The 18383-nt window shown below is 49.6% G+C and overlaps 1 protein-coding gene across 2 annotated transcripts in view; it reads left to right on the top strand.

Annotated features, from left to right (window-relative positions):
- The window catches only part of nrf1 (nuclear respiratory factor 1), a gene marked incomplete at its 5' end in the record, with an annotated part of 29663 nt that extends 16406 nt beyond the window's left edge, over positions 1-13257 (top strand). For both annotated transcript variants that reach the window (XM_080537789.1, XM_080537788.1), the window contains 2 exons: positions 4205-4398; positions 11651-13257. In XM_080537789.1, the coding sequence (XP_080393915.1) occupies positions 4205-4398; positions 11651-11811 (355 nt within the window). In that variant the 3' untranslated portion in view covers positions 11812-13257. The remainder of the gene's footprint in view (positions 1-4204; positions 4399-11650) is intronic.
- Positions 13258-18383: the final 5126 nt, after the last annotated feature.

The raw sequence follows: 18383 nt of genomic DNA, 5'->3' as shown, positions 1-18383 counted from the left end.
CAGGTAGAGGAGAGGGAGGAGGGGGGGAGGCACGGTCACCATGGCACTCAACAGGTAGAGGAGAGGGAGGGAGGGAGGGGGGTCACCATGGCACTCAACAGGTAGATGAGGGGGAGGAGGGAGGGGGGTCACCATGGCACTCAACAGGTAGAGGAGGGGGTGGGAGGTCACCATGGCACTCAACAGGTAGAGGAGGGAGAGGGGGGTCACCATGGCACTCAACAGGTAGAGGAGGGGGAGAGGGGTCACCATGGCACTCAACAGGTAGAGGAGGGGGAGGGAGGGGGGCACGGTCACCATGGCACTCAACAGGTAGAGGAGGGGGAGGGAGGGGGGCACGGTCACCATGGCACTCAACAGGTAGAGGAGGGGGAGGGAGGGGGGCACGGTCACCATGGCACTCAACAGGTAGAGGAGGGGGAGGGAGGGGGGCACGGTCACCATGGCACTCAACAGGTAGAGGAGGGGGAGGGAGGGGGGCACGGTCACCATGGCACTCAACAGGTAGAGGAGGGGGGCACGGTCACCATGGCACTCAACAGGTAGAGGAGGGGGAGGGAGGGGGGCACGGTCACCATGGCACTCAACAGGTAGAGGAGAGGGAGGAGGGGAGGAGAGGGGAGGGGTAGAGGTAGAGGAGAGGAAGGGTAGAGGAGAGGAAGGAGGGAGGGAGGGGAGGTAAGGGGAAGGGTAGAGGAGAGGAAGGAGGGAGGAGAAGGGTAGAGGAGAGGAAGGAGGGAGGAGAAGGGTAGAGGAGAGGAAGGAGGGAGGGAGGGGAGGTAAGGGGAAGGGTAGAGGGGAGGGAGGAGAAGGGTAGAGGAGAGGGAGGAGAAGGGTAGAGGAGAGGAAGGAGGGAGGGCGGGGAGGTAAGGGGAAGGGTAGAGGAGAGGAAGGAGGGAGGAGAAGGGTAGAGGAGAGGAAGGAGGGAGGAGAAGGGTAGAGGAGAGGGAGGGGGTGGGAAGAAGTGAGGGGTAGAGGAGAGGAAGGAGGGAAGGGTAGAGGGTGTGGGGAGAAGAGAGGGAGGGGTAGAGTGGGGGAAAGGAGGGAGAGGCACAGTGGGTGGATGGGAAGGAAAGAGGAAGGGAAGGTTTGCAGGAGGGTTGCAGGAGGCTCCCCTGGGACGAGCACAGGTGTTGCATCAGGTGACTTAACAACTGAATAGGTCAGGGCTGAGTAGCGTGATTCCCAAAGTCCATAATTGCACATGTAGCTGTAACACCTGTGGTATCATGTCAGAAGGAGGGGAACAGTGTTTGAGAAGGGGGGGGGGGGGGGGGTCCCTCGGGGACAGAGTCCGCTGCTTTTCTTCCTGTTTCAGCGTTTTTAATTAATTGGTCTGTTATCTGAAAGCTTAGCATAGAAAGCTGCTGCCTCGACTGGATTCGACTGCAAATTGGCCATTAGCTCCAGTCAGCGACTGAATGTATTCCTCAGAAGATGTTCAAGTTCATGCTATGTCTCTAATTGGCTGCGCTAAAGTTACCAAAAAAAAAGTTTGGGAAAGGTTATGGTTTATTTGTGGAATAAACATTCAGGCAATTAATTAATTAATGAACACTTAAATTAATGATTTTCTTTGTTTGTTATGTCTGACAACCACGGTTAGCTAGCTTGCTTTCAGAACCTATTGTGTGTTGAGTGCTAAGATGCTTCAGTGCGCTAGTTTCTTGGCTGTGGCAGTTCTCTCAGAGCCCGTTCTCTCCTGTGTGTGTGTGTGTGTGTGTGTGTGTGTGTGTGTGTGTGTGTGTGTGTGTGTGTGTGTGTGTGTGTGTGTGTGTACCAGCTCCCACTGGGGCTTGTTACCTGTACAATACCCACCTGAGCCCCCCCCCCCCTCCCTCCCTCCCTCTCTCTCTCTCCTCCTCCCCCTCTACCTGCTGTTTACCTCAGGTGAGCTAGTCTGCACAGGGGGGGAGCGCACTGCACTTTCCAGAACATTCTGTCCCTGTTTTTCCCCCTCAATGCTCACAGAGGAGGGAAAAGCAGACTGGATAACACACACACACACACACACACTGTCCATTCCGGTCAAGTGTGTTCGTTTAATGTCGTTGTTTTTGGTCTGCTTCTATAGAACAGGGTTAGGGTTCTATAGAACAGTCACTCCTGGTCTCATGCTTCTATCCGGTTGTTAAGCCTGACGTCAAACGTGACGTTTTGCAATTTCCAGGTCCAAACCAGAAATTCTCCGCACCAGAATACCAGTGTACTACAGCGGTAGAATGACAGTTTAATCGTTTTTTAGACTCGGATCTATTCATACAACAAGGGACACAGCACTTTCCCGTTTTCCCCATATTGTCAGGGTATTTGAGCCTCGGAAAAGCGCTATACAAATATAATGAATTATTATTATTATTATTATTATTATTATTATTATTATTATTGCGGCATTTTGAAGACAGCGCCTCAGCCAACTTTGGACCCGGAAACACGTCACGACTTAACAACCGAATAGAACAGTCACTACCAGTCTCATGCTTCTAAAGAACAGTCACTACCAGTCTCATGCTTCTATAGAACAGTCACTCCTGGTCTCATGCTTCTATAGAACAGTTTTATATTTCCATAGATTATATATGTTTCTGCATTAGACTGATAGACCGGTGGTCCGTCTGCTGCAGAGGAAGATGTGACAGACCTCTTAATGTAGATCAGGGTAGAAAAGCTGCTTACGGTCCCCCCCCCCCCTCCCCCCCTTAATAACCCCTTTCCTTGTCAGCAGTCCCTGGGCCACTGGGTGGGGTTGGGGGGTTGGGGGGGTCAACAGGATTGTGTGTGTGTGTGTCTTTCTCCATCTAACGTGTGTGTAAATGGTAAATGGTAAATGACTGCACGTATATAGCGCCTTATTCCAAAACTCTTTACAACGGCCTCTCATTCACACATTCACACACCAATGGGCGACAAGCTACCATGCAAGGCGCCGGCCGGCTCACTGGGAGCAATTTGGGGTTCAGTGTGTTGCACATGTGGCCAGCCGGGGTTTGAACCACCGATCTGCCGACCTTACGATCATTAGACGCCGGCTCTACCTCCTGCGCCACAGCCGGCCCGGTGTGTGTGTGTGTGTGTGTGTGTGTGTGTGTGTCTGTCTGTTTGTCTCTTTCTCCATCTCCATCTAACGTGTGTGTGTGTGTCTCTGTGTGTGTGTCGGTCTCTTTCTCCATCTAACGTGTGTGTGTGTGTGTGTGTCTCTGTGTGTGTGTCTGTCTCTTTCTCCATCTAACGTGTGTGTGTCTCTGTCTCTCTGTGTGTGTGTCTGTCTCTTTCTCCATCTAACGTGTGTGTGTCTGTGTCTGTCTCTGTCTCTGTGTGTGTGTGTCTGTCTCTTTCTCCATCTCCATCTAACGTGTGTGTGTGTGTCTCTGTGTGTGTGTCGGTCTCTTTCTCCATCTAACGTGTGTGTGTGTGTGTGTGTGTGTGTGTGTGTGTGTGTGTCTGTGTGTGTGTCGGTCTCTTTCTCCATCTAACGTGTGTGTGTGTGTGTGTCTCTGTGTGTGTGTCTGTCTCTTTCTCCATCTAACGTGTGTGTGTCTCTGTCTCTCTGTGTGTGTGTCTGTCTCTTTCTCCATCTAACGTGTGTGTGTCTGTGTCTGTCTCTGTCTCTGTGTGTGTGTGTCTGTCTCTTTCTCCATCTAACGTGTGTGTGTCTCTGTCTCTGTGTGTGTGTGTCTGTCTCTTTCTCCATCTAACGTGTGTGTGTCTCTGTCTCTCTGTGTGTGTGTGTGTGTGTGTGTGTGTGTCTGTCTCTTTCTGTCTGTCTGTCTGTCTGTCTGTCTCTTTCTCCATCTAACGTGTGTGTGTCTCTGTCTCTGTGTGTGTGTGTGTGTCTGTCTCTTTCTCCATCTAACGTGTGTGTGTCTCTGTCTCTGTGTGTGTGTCTCTGTCTCTGTGTGTGTGTGTGTCTGTCTCTGTGTGTGTGTGTCTGTCTCTTTCTCCATCTAACTTGTGTGTGTGTGTCTGTCTCTGTGTGTGTGTGTCTGTCTCTTTCTCCATCTAACTTGTGTGTGTGTGTCTGTCTCTGTGTGTGTGTGTCTGTCTCTTTCTCCATCTAACGTGTATGTCTGTCTCTGTCTCTCTGTATGTGTCTGTCTCTTTCTCCATCTAACGTGCGTGTGTCTCTGTCTCTGTGTGTCTGTCTCTTTCTTTCTCCATCTAACGTGTGCACGCCCCCCCTGTGTCTCTGTCTCTGTCTCTGCAGCGAGGCGGCGGCCCACGCCGTAGCGACGCTGGCGGAGGCGACCCTCCAGGGCGGGGGGCAGATCGTCCTGGCGGGGGAGACGGCGGCGGCAGTGGGGGCGCTGACGGGAGTGCAGGACGGCGCCGGTACGTACCTCCCCCTCACCACCAACCAGCTGCTACAACTGTCCTCCTCGTGCCACGCAAACAACACAGGTACATACGCTCACACCTGACCGCAGGTGGCAGGTAAAGTGGGGCCTTTGGCATGTAAAAAAACAGTGTCACCAATGTTTTTGAGCAACATTGGTGACACTGTTTGCAGGGTTCGACAGTAACGCCGTTTTACTTGTCCGGAGCAAGTAAAACATTCGCCGGGGTTGTTTGCGCGAGCACGATGACGCTGCTAGATCCTGGATATGTTTACCTGTGTGCAGGAAGAACAACAGACGGCGCAGGCGCCAGACTAGACTAGATGATCGTGAGTGAAGATATTATCAAAGCGTACGGGTGATCGACAGGCGCGTACGCTTTGATAATATCTTCACTCCACGATCATCTAGTCATCTAGTCACGATCATTACTTGCTCCGGGCAAGTAAAACAGTGTTACTGTCGAACCCTGCTGTTTGGTTTGGGGGGGGGGGGATGTAGAAGAGAGGCCTGTGAGCTTGTCTGGTCTAATCCACTCGGTGCTGATGTGACAGATGGTGGTGGGGGGGGGGGGGGGGTGTATATGGGTGTGTATATGGGTGTGTGTGTCTATATATATGGGTGTGTGTGTGTGCGTGCGCGAGAGAGAGAGAGAGAGAGAGAGAGAGAGAGAGAGACACAGTTTATCCACTATTGTAATAATCCCTGCTATTATAGCCTGTTGTGCTATAAATGTATTTCTAGGTGGATCAGCTGTATCATTGAGTTTGTATTAACATGTCCTTGCTGTGCTTGTGATTAAACCACCGCATGTCATCCCACCGTCCCCATCTCTGTGATCAACTAGCTCTGTCTGTCCCTCTGTGCTCCCCATCCCTCCTCTTCACTCTGGTCCTACGGTGAACCAGTGAACCGGTACACCCCCTACCCTGTAGCCCCTACACCCCCTACCCTGTAGCCCCTACACCCTCTACCCTGTAACCCCTACACCCCCTACCCTGTAACCCCTACACCCCCTACCCTGTAACCCCTACACCCCCTACCCTGTAACCCCTACACCCCCTACCCTGTAGCCCCTACACCCACTACCCTGTAGCCCCTACACCCTCTACCCTGTAACCCCTACACCCCCTACCCTGTAACCCCTACACCCCCTACCCTGTAACCCCTACACCCCCTACCCTGTAGCCCCTACACCCTCTACCCTGTAACCCCTACACCCCCTACCCTGTAACCCCTACACCCCCTACCCTGTAACCCCTACACCCCCTACCCTGTAACCCCTACACCCCCTACCCTGTAGCCCCTACACCCTCTACCCTGTAACCCCTACACCCCCTACCCTGTAACCCCTACACCCCCTACCCTGTAGCCCCTACACCCTCTACCCTGTAACCCCTACACCCCCTACCCTGTAACCCCTACACCCCCTACCCTGTAACCCCTACACCCCCTACCCTGTAACCCCTACACCCCCTACCCTGTAACCCCTACACCCCCTACCCTGTAGCCCCTACACCCCCTACCCTGTAACCCCTACACCCCGTACCCTGTAACCCCTACTACACCCTCTACCCTGTAACCCCTACACCCCCTACCCTGTAACCCCTACACCCCCTACCCTGTAACCCCTACACCCCCTACCCTGTAACCCCTACACCCCCTACCCTGTAGCCCCTACACCCTCTACCCTGTAACCCCTACACCCCCTACCCTGTAACCCCTACACCCCCTACCCTGTAACCCCTACACCCCCTACCCTGTAACCCCTACACCCCCTACCCTGTAACCCCTACACCCCCTACCCTGTAACCCCTACACCCCCTACCCTGTAACCCCTACACCCCCTACCCTGTAACCCCTACACCCCCTACCCTGTAACCCCTACACCCCCTACCCTGTAACCCCTACACCCCCTACCCTGTAACCCCTACACCCCCTACCCTGTAACCCCTACACCCCCTACCCTGTAACCCCTACACCCCCTACCCTGTAACCCCTACACCCCCTACCCTGTAACCCCTACACCCCCTACCCTGTAACCCCTACACCCCGTACCCTGTAACCCCTACACCCCGTACCCTGTAACCCCTACACCCCCTACCCTGTAACCCCTACACCCCCTACCCTGTAACCCCTACACCCCCTACCCTGTAACCCCTACACCCCCTACCCTGTAACCCCTACACCCACTACCCTTACACCCCCCCCCCCTTACACCCACTGCCCTGTAACCCCGAGGTGTTTAATCAGGTCCCAGAGGAGTTCTCTTAAAGAGCTTTGATCCACTCCGTTATCGGTCCTGTCTAATCACTGAGCCATCGGTCCAGTCTAATCACTGAGCCAGCTGTCTGGGAGGACAGCTCCAGCAGATCCCTCTCACACACACATACTATACACACACACACACTCTCTCACACACACACACACACACACACACACACACACTCACACACACATACTACACATACACACTCACACACACACACACTCACACATACTATACATACACACTCACACACACACACACACACACTCACACACACACACACACACACATACTATATATACACACTCACACACACATACTATACATACACACTCTCACACACACACACACTCACACACACATACTATACATACACACTCTCACACACTCACACACACATACTATACATACACACTCACACACACATACTATACATACACACTCACACACACACACACACACACACACACACACACACACACACACACTATATATACACACTCACACACACACACTATACACACACACTCACACACACACACACACTATACACACACACTCTCACACACACACACTCACACACACATACTATACATACACACACACACACACACACTCACACACATACTATACATACACACTCACACACACACACACACACACACACACACACTATACATACACACTCACACACACATACACTTAGGATCCCACACATAGGCAATTATGCTATGAGGCATATGGTATAAGTCATATTTTGGCCAAATGTAGATATCTAATTGACTCTACTACTCTCCTAACACTGCTGATTCACTGGGCATTATTGCCTCTATGACATCAGCCTATCAGAATGCTTGTTACATTCCAACATCACTATCTGCCCAAGTCATCTCTTTGACATTTTTGACACTACATACAAAGATGGCTCGGCTGACCACAAGTGAAGCATGATTGTAAGGCAATTATGCTATGAGGCTAACATCTGGCAATGACAGATGGATGGATAGATGATTCACTTACTTAGACAAATGTATTTGTTGTAAGTCACTTTGGATAAAGGCGTTGGCTAAATGCCCAAAATATAATATAATATAAAATATACCGTTCACGCGCAGCATCCCCTGCCCACCACTAGCTGCTCCAGCAGAAAGGACAGGAGCGAGCCGTGTATTTAAACACCAAAGCTGATTAGCAAGCTTTAAAACTACGTTGGACATCAGGACCCCCCCACACACACACACACACACACACAATATGGCCACTCTCTTCTAACGGAACATAAGGCTGCCCCTACTATGAGTTACACGTCTCATGGAATGACAGTATAACAAAAACAAACAAAAACCCTGAAGAAGAACACTGCAGTAGGTAATATCGTGGATTCCAAAATGGCTGCCCTTTAGATGGCCATCTGTTTTGGCTTTATGTGAATGGGACAAGGGAGGAGGCGCCTGTATTATGACAGGGACAAATACAACTGTCCACCAGCCTTGCTCCAGGCCAGGGTAGGGAATTGTGGGATAGCAGGGGGAGGACCTGTCATTCCAGTCAGAATAAAAGGCAGTTTGTCCGGAGATGGGGTCTAGAAGAGTCTAGAAGCTCCTGACTCCCCCCCCCCCCCCCCCCCTATTGACCTTACCTAATCACTGTAATGGACAAGTGGAGGGCGCCTGTTTGAAGTGCACCGCTCGCTGTTTGCTGATTGGCCGGTCGAGTCCCCCTGCTCGCCAACACGCACCCTTCCCCTGGCCCTCCATGTCACCCTAAACGACTTGTGAGTGGCTTGGCCGGGGCACTTCAGTCCAGAACCACGCTCTCTCTCTGGTACCTCGCCTAGCCCTCCACCCCTTCTAAGCCCCTGCTATACAATCACGGCCGGCGCAATTAACCGAATCAACGCAAAGACTTCAGTCTCTCGCTTAGCCGTGCCAAGGAGGGGCTTAGTTATGCTAGGTAGGGCCTGGGGGGGGTTATGCTTATTACGTGTGTAATGATTCAGTGTTTATCATCATCATCATTACACATTGGGCGTCATTGGTCATTCTGATTGGTCATTCTGTCTAGCGCTGAAATGTGTTGTGTTAATATGTATGTTAGGTATGTTTGCTTCCTCTGTTTTGGGTTTGTTTTTGTATGTACATGAGCCTTTTTTGTGATGTTTGTTAAAAGGGTTGTGTGTGTGTGTATTATAATAATAATAATATGTTTTATTTGTATTATGTATGTTAGCATAGTGTGTATAGGGAGGATCCAAGCATACGCAGAGAGTAGCCAGGCCTGACCTTCTATCCCCCTTGCCACTGACACTGTGACAGCTTGTGGGGAAGGGCAGAGAGAGACCCATGTGACTTCAGGAATAATCCCCAGACACACACACACACACACACACACACAAAAACACACACACACACACACACACACACACACACACACACACAGCTGGGCTGGGAGAGGCAGGCAGGCACGGGATCAATCGGACCATTGTTTTCCGCAATGCAGCCTCTCCTCCTAACATGTCCTCCTCCTCCTCCTCCTCCTCCTCTCTAACATGTCTCCTCCTCCTCCTCCTCTCTAACATGTCTCCTCCTCCTCCTCTCTAACATGTCTCCTCCTCCTCCTCTCTAACATGTCTCCTCCTCCTCCTCTCTAACATGTCTCCTCCTCCTCCTCTCTAACATGTCTCCTCCTCCTCCTCCTCTCTAACATGTCTCCTCCTCCTCCTCTCTAACATGTCTCCTCCTCCTCCTCCTCTCTAACATGTCTCCTCCTCCTCCTCTCTAACATGTCTCCTCCTCCTCCTCTCTAACATGTCTCCTCCTCTCTAACATGTCTCCTCCTCCTCCTCTCTAACATGTCTCCTCCTCCTCCTCCTCTCTAACATGTCTCCTCCTCCTCCTCTCTAACATGTCTCCTCCTCCTCCTCTCTAACATGTCTCCTCCTCCTCCTCTCTAACATGTCTCCTCCTCCTCCTCTCTAACATGTCTCCTCCTCCTCTCTAACATGTCTCCTCCTCCTCCTCTCTAACATGTCTCCTCCTCCTCCTCCTCTCTAACATGTCTCCTCCTCCTCCTCTCTAACATGTCTCCTCCTCCTCCTCTCTAACATGTCTCCTCCTCCTCCTCTCTAACATGTCTCCTCCTCCTCCTCTCTAACATGTCTCCTCCTCCTCCTCCTCTCTAACATGTCTCCTCCTCCTCCTCCTCTCTAACATGTCTCCTCCTCCTCCTCTCTAACATGTCTCCTCCTCCTCCTCCTCTCTAACATGTCTCCTCCTCCTCCTCTCTAACATGTCTCCTCCTCCTCCTCTCTAACATGTCTCCTCCTCCTCCTCTCTAACATGTATCCTCCTCCTCCTCTCTAACATGTCTCCTCCTCCTCCTCTCTAACATGTCTCCTCCTCCTCTCTAACATGTCTCCTCCTCCTCTCTAACATGTCTCCTCCTCCTCTCTAACATGTCTCCTCCTCCTCCTCTCTAACATGTCTCCTCCTCCTCCTCTCTAACATGTCTCCTCCTCCTCCTCTCTAACATGTCTCCTCCTCCTCCTCCTCTCTAACATGTCTCCTCCTCCTCCTCCTCTCTAACATGTCTCCTCCTCCTCCTCTCTAACATGTCTCCTCCTCTCTAACATGTCTCCTCCTCCTCCTCTCTAACATGTCTCCTCCTCCTCCTCCTCTCTAACATGTCTCCTCCTCCTCCTCTCTAACATGTCTCCTCCTCCTCCTCTCTAACATGTCTCCTCCTCCTCCTCTCTAACATGTCTCCTCCTCCTCCTCTCTAACATGTCTCCTCCTCCTCCTCTCTAACATGTCTCCTCCTCCTCCTCTCTAACATGTCTCCTCCTCCTCCTCTCTAACATGTATCCTCCTCCTCCTCTCTAACATGTCTCCTCCTCCTCCTCCTCTCTAACATGTCTCCTCCTCCTCCTCTCTAACATGTCTCCTCCTCCTCTCTAACATGTCTCCTCCTCCTCCTCCTCTCTAACATGTCTCCTCCTCCTCCTCTCTAACATGTCTCCTCCTCCTCCTCTCTAACATGTCTCCTCCTCCTCCTCTCTAACATGTCTCCTCCTCCTCTCTAACATGTCTCCTCCTCCTCCTCTCTAACATGTCTCCTCCTCCTCCTCTCTAACATGTCTCCTCCTCCTCCTCTCTAACATGTCCTCCTCCTCCTCCTCTCTAACATGTCTCCTCCTCCTCCTCTCTAACATGTCCTCCTCCTCCTCCTCTCTAACATGTCCTCCTCCTCCTCCTCTCTAACATGTCTCCTCCTCCTCTCTAACATGTCTCCTCCTCCTCCTCTCTAACATGTCCTCCTCCTCCTCTCTAACATGTCCTCCTCCTCCTCCTCTCTAACATGTCTCCTCCTCCTCCTCCTCTCTAACATGTCCCCTCCTCCTCCAGAGCTGGTTTGACTCTAGTAGGAGGACCAGCCTCTCTCGGGCCCTAAACCCAGCCAACAGAGAACCATGTACCTCAAAGCTAGCAGAGCTAAGGGAATGTCCAGTTGTGTACAACAACAACATACGACTTTCTTTCACTACTAGCATTCTGACTCCCTTTGCAAGTCGTGAGCTTAGAATGACATGGTTCTATCTCCGTTTAGAATGATAAGGTTCTATCTCCGTTTAGAATGATAAGGTTCTATCTCCGTTTAGAATGATAAGGTTCTATCTCCGTTTAGAATGATAAGGTTCTATCTCCGTTTAGAATGATAAGGTTCTATCTCCGTTTAGGGTAGTTCAGAGATATCGAGCGTCAAAGTTTTTACATTCCATTATGTTCTGTGAGATGGAACCTTTGTATTTTATTAATTAACTAACTAAAAAATGTCAACATTTTAAAAATAACACCACACAGGCATTAATAAACACCTAATGGATCAGATTATGTAAAAAACTCAATTTCGACCAAAAATGGAGATAGAACCTTATAATTCTAACGACTCAAAGTACTGTTTTGTTTGATATTCTGTGTGATGCGGTACATTGGTGTGTGGTTGGTGTTGTGTAAAGCTGTGGCCCCCTCCTCCCCCCTCCCCCTCCCAGGCCTGGTCCAGATACCAGTCAGCATGTACCAGACGGTTGTCACCAGCTTGGCCCAGGGGAACCGGCCCGTTCAGGTCGCCATGGCGCCCGTGGCCACGCGCATAGACAGCACCGTCACACTGGACGGCCAGGCCGTGGAGGTCGTGACCTTAGAGCAGTGACACTGACCCCTGCAGGTGTGAGTGTGTGTGTGTGTGTGCAGCCAGAGGAGAGATGGGTACCTACAAGATGGCCGCCGCGGGGGCGGGGGATTGGTCCGTTTCGACAACGACACACCGCGACGCTCTGTACAATGTAAAAAAAAATATTTTTAATGTACATCTGCAGGGGAAATAAAAGCGCCGGATTTATTATCAACGCATTGTGTGAGGTAAAAGATGAAATGTAAAAGATGAAATGTTTTTATTTTGTTTTTTTTCATTTAGCTGGTTTTTTTCGTTTTGTTTTTTTTCTTCTGCTCTGTGATGTTGAGAATTGTGTTACAAGGTTAGAGTGTGTGTTTAGTATTTATTTCTTCACATTTAACCTTTTAGTAAAGATGAACCAAAAAGCCAAGGGGAAGCCACCACCATTTACTTCCATTCTGTAGCTGCTGTAACCCATCACAGGTCCCGTCGATTACGTTGTTTTGGTACTTACGTCTGTGCGCTCCAGTGTTTTGTTTGGTTGTCGATAGAATACAGTTACCAGCTCTGTGCCATATCCACCCAGTATTCCTGTCATAGGGCTTTCACACCGGCAAAGAACCGTGCCGGTTCGCGTTCGCGTTCAGAAACCTCAGAACGTTGGCGCTGTCTGGCGAACGAGCCTGCGTTCATACCAGTGTATCGTTCATACCAGTGTATCGTTCATACCAGTGTATCTGTTCATACCAGTGTATCGTTCATACCAGTGTATCGTTCATACCAGTGTATCGTTCATACCAGTGTATCGTTCGCCAGACAGCACCAACGTTCGGAGGTTTCCGAACGCGAACCGGCGTTTGGAACTGCCGGTGTGAAAGCCCTATCATAGACTCCATATGCAATCAGGTGGTGCCAGTTCCTTCCACCGTTTCCTCACCTGCTGTTGTTTTTAATGTCCCTCTTGAAACCGTGACGCTTCCTGACTGTACACTGTAAAAATAAAAATAAAACGTCTCTGCCTAGAATTATTCCACTGAAATATTCCTTTGGAAAGATATGTTGTATGATTATTGCTTGTCCTGTCGTTCTGTAATCCACACATATGCTGGGATTTGTAAAAGACTCAGGATATAGTAAAGTATGTCTTTGTGCTGGATAGCTGAGCTGACTAGGCTACTTGGGCAACTATGTTAATTTTTTAATGTTGACTACAGAGCTCCATCACTATTGTTTCCAATGCATGAGTAGCATCCCTTAAAGTATTTTTTATTGGATAAACTCCTTTTTATGTCACTTGTAACACTGGGTTGGTCTAATTGTTTTTTAAACTCGGAGGAGGGGGACATACAATGAGTTTTGTATTTGTATGGAGCATATTTACATACTTCAAATCTGATTTGATATGATGGTGACTGAGTATTAATTACATTTACTGCAAAAAAATCATCTCTTCACAGTTGTAATAGAGTGGGAAATATGTCAGAAATGACAAATATTACATCAAGCAATGCAAGTCCATGTTGTCTCCCAATAAAGTGGCTACTGTGCACCCATCAAACTAGTCTGTTGTTATTGAACTCTGGGGTTAATGATTTTTTTTTATTCAACAATAAGAACAATACAACAAGTCATTATCAACAAAACAACCAAAAGAAAAAACATTAAAAGGAAAAGCTACTGCTGTCATGTCTCAAATCTGTGTCAATTGCCATAAAGTCCACTTCATCCATTCACTGTCCATCTGAGGTCCTAAAAGTCCTAAAAGTTGTAACCTGTGAGTAAGTCTTTCCATAACATGGATTTCCCCCACTGTGTCTACCCATTGGGCCTGAGTAGGTAAGTCTTCTGTACCCCATTTCCTAGTGATAGCCTTTTTCTGGGGTTAATGATTTGAACACTCCCCAAAACCCCCCTTTACACATTATCAGCCCCCTGACATACTGCCAAGTCTGGCCATCGACCTCCATCTTTTTCCTCACCAAATGACTACACTGTCTCAATTCACATTGACGTAGTTACGCCATCACGTAAAACTCCACACTGCCCTGTCAACCCCCCACACACACACCCTTGTCAGCAGTGGCGTGATGGACAGGGGGCTGGTTACATCATAAACTGTGAGCCTCGCCTCCCCTCCACCCCCCACCCGGTTAAAGCCTGGGATTTGCTAGCTGGTCCCTTCTGCTGTGGAGTGGGAGAGGAACTACGGGTCCATAATCTGTCAGCCTATCCCACTCTACCTCCAGATTACAGAGGGAGCAGGTTAGAATTGCACATATGAAGATATCGTTCCTGCTTCCCCCCCCCCCCCCCACACACACACACCTTCTGTCCACTTCATGTCAGAGACCCCTTGCTTATATAACAGTTGATGAGGATATCTGGTGGTGGTGGTGTGTATATTTCAGCATTGAAATATACAGTGCAGTGTGTGTGTGTGTGTGTGTGAACGCAAGTGTGTATTAGTCCATGTGGTGTGGGGGATGTTGTGGTTTAGTGGGCCATCACAGCAGCTGGCACGGGGGGGGGGGGGGGGGGGTGTAAGAGTGTGCACGCGTTACCCTGGCGCACCAGATTAAGGAGGTCTTATTAGCACGCTTCTGGGAAACCCTAGGACTTGCCCTCACTCCCTCCATCCCCCTCTATCTCTCTCTCTCTCTGTTACAGACATGTGATGGCATTACATTTCAAATCCTTTTATTTAAAATCCTTTTGACTGGCTGTCAGTTAGTTGTTGCAGTACAACCGTGGCTTCAATTGGTTTTCCCATCTAATGACAGAGTTGGTATAGACAGGAGGTTGCCCTCTCCCTCCCTAGTGGCTAACATCTCATCTCATCTCTCTCCCTCCCTAGTGGCTAACATCTCATCTCTCTCCCTCCCTAGTGGCGAACATCTCATCTCATCTCTCTCCCTCACACCAATCTGCCCTCTGCTAGTGTAAAACATCCGTGACACACTCACCACCATCAGGAAATGAAAGCGTCCATTGTTACCATATATACTACAGACAATCTGAACATATTCAAGCACCACAAGGTACCACGCTACCACCAAAAAAATAGCAACTACCAGTAGCTAAACCCTAGTAGTGCTCAAACATGTAACTCAGCTCAATGTGTTAACTTTTCCCCCCTTCCTAACAGTGTCAAGTTATCACTCAAGTAATGAGAGGACCAGTAAAGGGTTATAACTTATAAGCCGTTTGGTCAGTCGGTGAGGTAAATGGTAAACGGTGGTGGTGGTGTAATCAGCTAATGGTAGCGTCTGCCAGATGGACCAATGAGGTGGATATCAGGGCTTGACCAGTGTGACCTGGAGGCCTGGGGAGCGGGGGGCTCCTGTGGCAACAAACCAGCCCCGCGCGGCCACGCCTAATCCTGAGATCCTAGCTGCTATACGTGCATCATGTCCTCATGGTAACATGAGAGGTGTTTCTGAGCCATGCTAGCCGAGCTAACGGGCCACCAATGGGAAACCACACAGATGACAGTCAAGTGTATGTAGCCTCTGTATAATAATAACTGCGTATTAGTATCTTCTTCTCATACACATCGATGACATCATCATCATCATCTCCTCGACGCTCCTAGTCAGCCCGTTACAAAACAAATACACTTCTTACATTGATTGAATATGGATCAGAGTAGGTCGGCTACTCAGTGGCTGTCTGCCCTGTGGGCTGCTGGTCCTCTGTAGTGGAGGAGGATCACTGGAGGTCTGAGGAGAGGGAGAGGGAGTGATATTGATTCCCCCTGACCGCGGAACACAAGGCCCTGGCTGGGCTGGGCGGCCCTGGCTCCATAGGGGGGGTGTGGGGGTATGGGAGTAGGAGGGGGGGGTCATTCTTGTTGCCTGGAGTCGTGCAGGCAGACTCTGGGGCAGGGCTTTAATCTCCACTAATCATTTCTTAATACGCGCACCCTGGGCCCCACACCCCCGCACAGCGTGCACACACTCACTCACACACACACACACACTGCCTGTGTGACACACAGCCCTCACCCCCCACTCGCTCCAACACAGGGGATAATCTCCACTCCCTTGTCCTAGCACCAGGGTTACGGGTGGGGGCTGGGAGCTGATCATAGCCCCCCCCACACACACACACAGAGAAGGGCCCACTAGACTATACAGATACTGTACATTATGACTGACTGAGATGGAAGAGTATGAAATATGAATTATTCTGATTATACTACCAATACACTGAGTGTTTTCTTCCTGGTGAAGCATAGCTGTACGTACTGTAGGTGAGGGAACCAAAACACGAGATGCCCTTGATGTTTTACATGCAAAAACATGAATCCATGTGAAAAAAAATATGTTTTAAAAAAAAGTCAGAAGGAGGAACTTTAAATTGGGCTTATTAATCGAAACATAACGCAACTCTTAGCCTCTCTTTCCTATCACCTGAGTTTATCGACGGCCATTCAGCAGTCTGCTGACGAGGCGTCCAGTCTGCATACACAACCTAATAATACCATCATCACCTTCCACATAACTTACACCTCTGACCCCCCTCCGGCCTAGACACTGCGTAAGAACGATGGGTCCATAATCTCATTTCACTAATGCCCCTGCCTGCATTAGAGCACAGGCACAGCTCTGTCTCAGCCCAGCTCTACCGACCCCACAGAACCACTCACCACCAGGCTGTGTGTGTGTGTGTGTGTGTGTGTGTGTGTGTGTGTCTGTGTGTGTCAGAGAGAATGAGAGAGGGGAGCCGAGAGGCTAGAGAGAGGGGAGAGAGAGCGAGGAGGGGGCTGAAAAATGCAGTGCAACCTGAGATGTGTGGCCCATCTGGAAAAAAGGCCCTGCATTGACAAGCGGGCTATCCCACAATGCACTTTACTGCAGAGAAGATCGTTACAAGAGAGAGTCAGAGACAATGGGTCAGGTTTTTTTTTTGAATACGTTTATTATTTGCATCTGAGAGAAGACTGATTTGCAGCACTGGAAACTTTTACTGACAGGTGCACTTTACAAAGTGAGAACTGGGGCTTCACACACGAGACACTCATCACATTATCAAGAGTTTAATGCGCTGTACAGCAAGTATTGTGAGGTAGATAGTGTGTACACACATCATCCATGTGTGTTATGCTCTGCAATATGACACAAAAGAATAGAGTAGAATAAACCCTGAATCAGATTGTTTGTCAAGCAAAGGACAGAGGTTAAACATTTAGGTTTTAATGCAAGGAGGTCTGACAGTAAGGCAGTCTATTGCCTATAATCGGAGCACTTCCATTGTCTTTTCTACATTAATGGCTACCCACAAAAAAGCAACCCCCCCCCCGTGCAGGTCCAATGTCGGCATGCGCGTAGATCAAATACAGCCCCCAGGCAAAACAAGTGACAATACAGAGCATATTTGAAGTGTATAGCATGGGGTTTATGCACATGCAGATAAAGTGGGATTTAATCCTCATACCCCCCTCCCCCTCCCCCCAGTCACCTACATTACCAGCCCCTGACCCAGTTCTATTGTGCTCAGCGGGATCTTTCCGGCCACACAGACTGCTGCCTGCGACGAATCAAATCAAAAAACTAAAATAAAAACAATAAACCCTCTCTCTCTCCACCTTTTCCCTAAAGCAGGAGGTTTGGAAAGGGAGGGAGGGGGGGGGGGAAAGCTGCATTGAAAGAGGAGGGTAAGATGACACCATGCAGTTGGCTAATTATGCCTGGGACTCAAGAGAGGCACCCCCTGTAGGCTGGTCCTGGCAGAACAGTACAGGGACTCTTTATACCCAGGGTGAGGTCACATTCTGCAGGCTAGCTAGTGTAGGTTGGAGCAAATGGAAATTGACTGAGTAAAACGTAAAAAGGTTCACACATATCAGCTAGCATGAGAAATAACGTGATTTGCTCAACAGCTCAACAGCTTTTTGTTAGTACTTTTTTTCCGATGGTACTAGAAAACCCGGGTCTGGTCGAGGTTCCTATGGTTTCCATGGTTACCTTGGGGTTATTGGAGCTGTGAGACCGGGGTGTGGAGGGGAGGAATACAGAGTCTCACCCCACCCTTCACCACCAACAGTCACTAACTCATCTGGGAATCTCACCCCTAACCCTACGACGATGTCCTGTTCGGTTTCTTCCATTTCCAAAGGGAGCTCTTAGACAAAAACTACAGAAACAGACAGAGGAAGAGAGAGAAAGACTCGATGTTCTGGCTGGTGCATCCATGGGCTTGAGGCTGAGCTGGTTGAAGCTCTCCAGCAGTAGTTGGCAAGTCTAGAACCACCGGATCCAGCTACCTCACCAGTGTGAGTTCTACCATTGCCAAACACCACTAGAGAGCTGCCTGGACGATCCAGGCCCGTCCGAAAAGCAAGCAGGAGGTATCTTAGAGGTGGACACGGAGAGCAGGACAACAAGGCTGCTTCCAAACACACTTTTTAAAAAACACAATCTTAGCCAAACCCACTGCCGGAATAGCAGGAGATATCAGATAAGAGGCTGTTTAGAAGTGGCAGTCCATTTCACTGAGGACCAGAGGAAAATCATAGACAATAAAGCGATCAACTCATTCTTTTGCTGGGAGGCAAACTTTCTCTCAGGATATATAACGGTTATCATACATCAGACGTTAAAGTGCAA

The sequence above is a fragment of the Nansenia antarctica genome (genome assembly GCF_963989245.1).
Source record: "Nansenia antarctica genome assembly, chromosome: 8".
In the NCBI taxonomy this organism is placed as follows: Eukaryota; Metazoa; Chordata; class Actinopteri; order Argentiniformes; family Microstomatidae; genus Nansenia; species Nansenia antarctica.
This window is presented reverse-complemented; position numbering and strand designations above follow the sequence as displayed.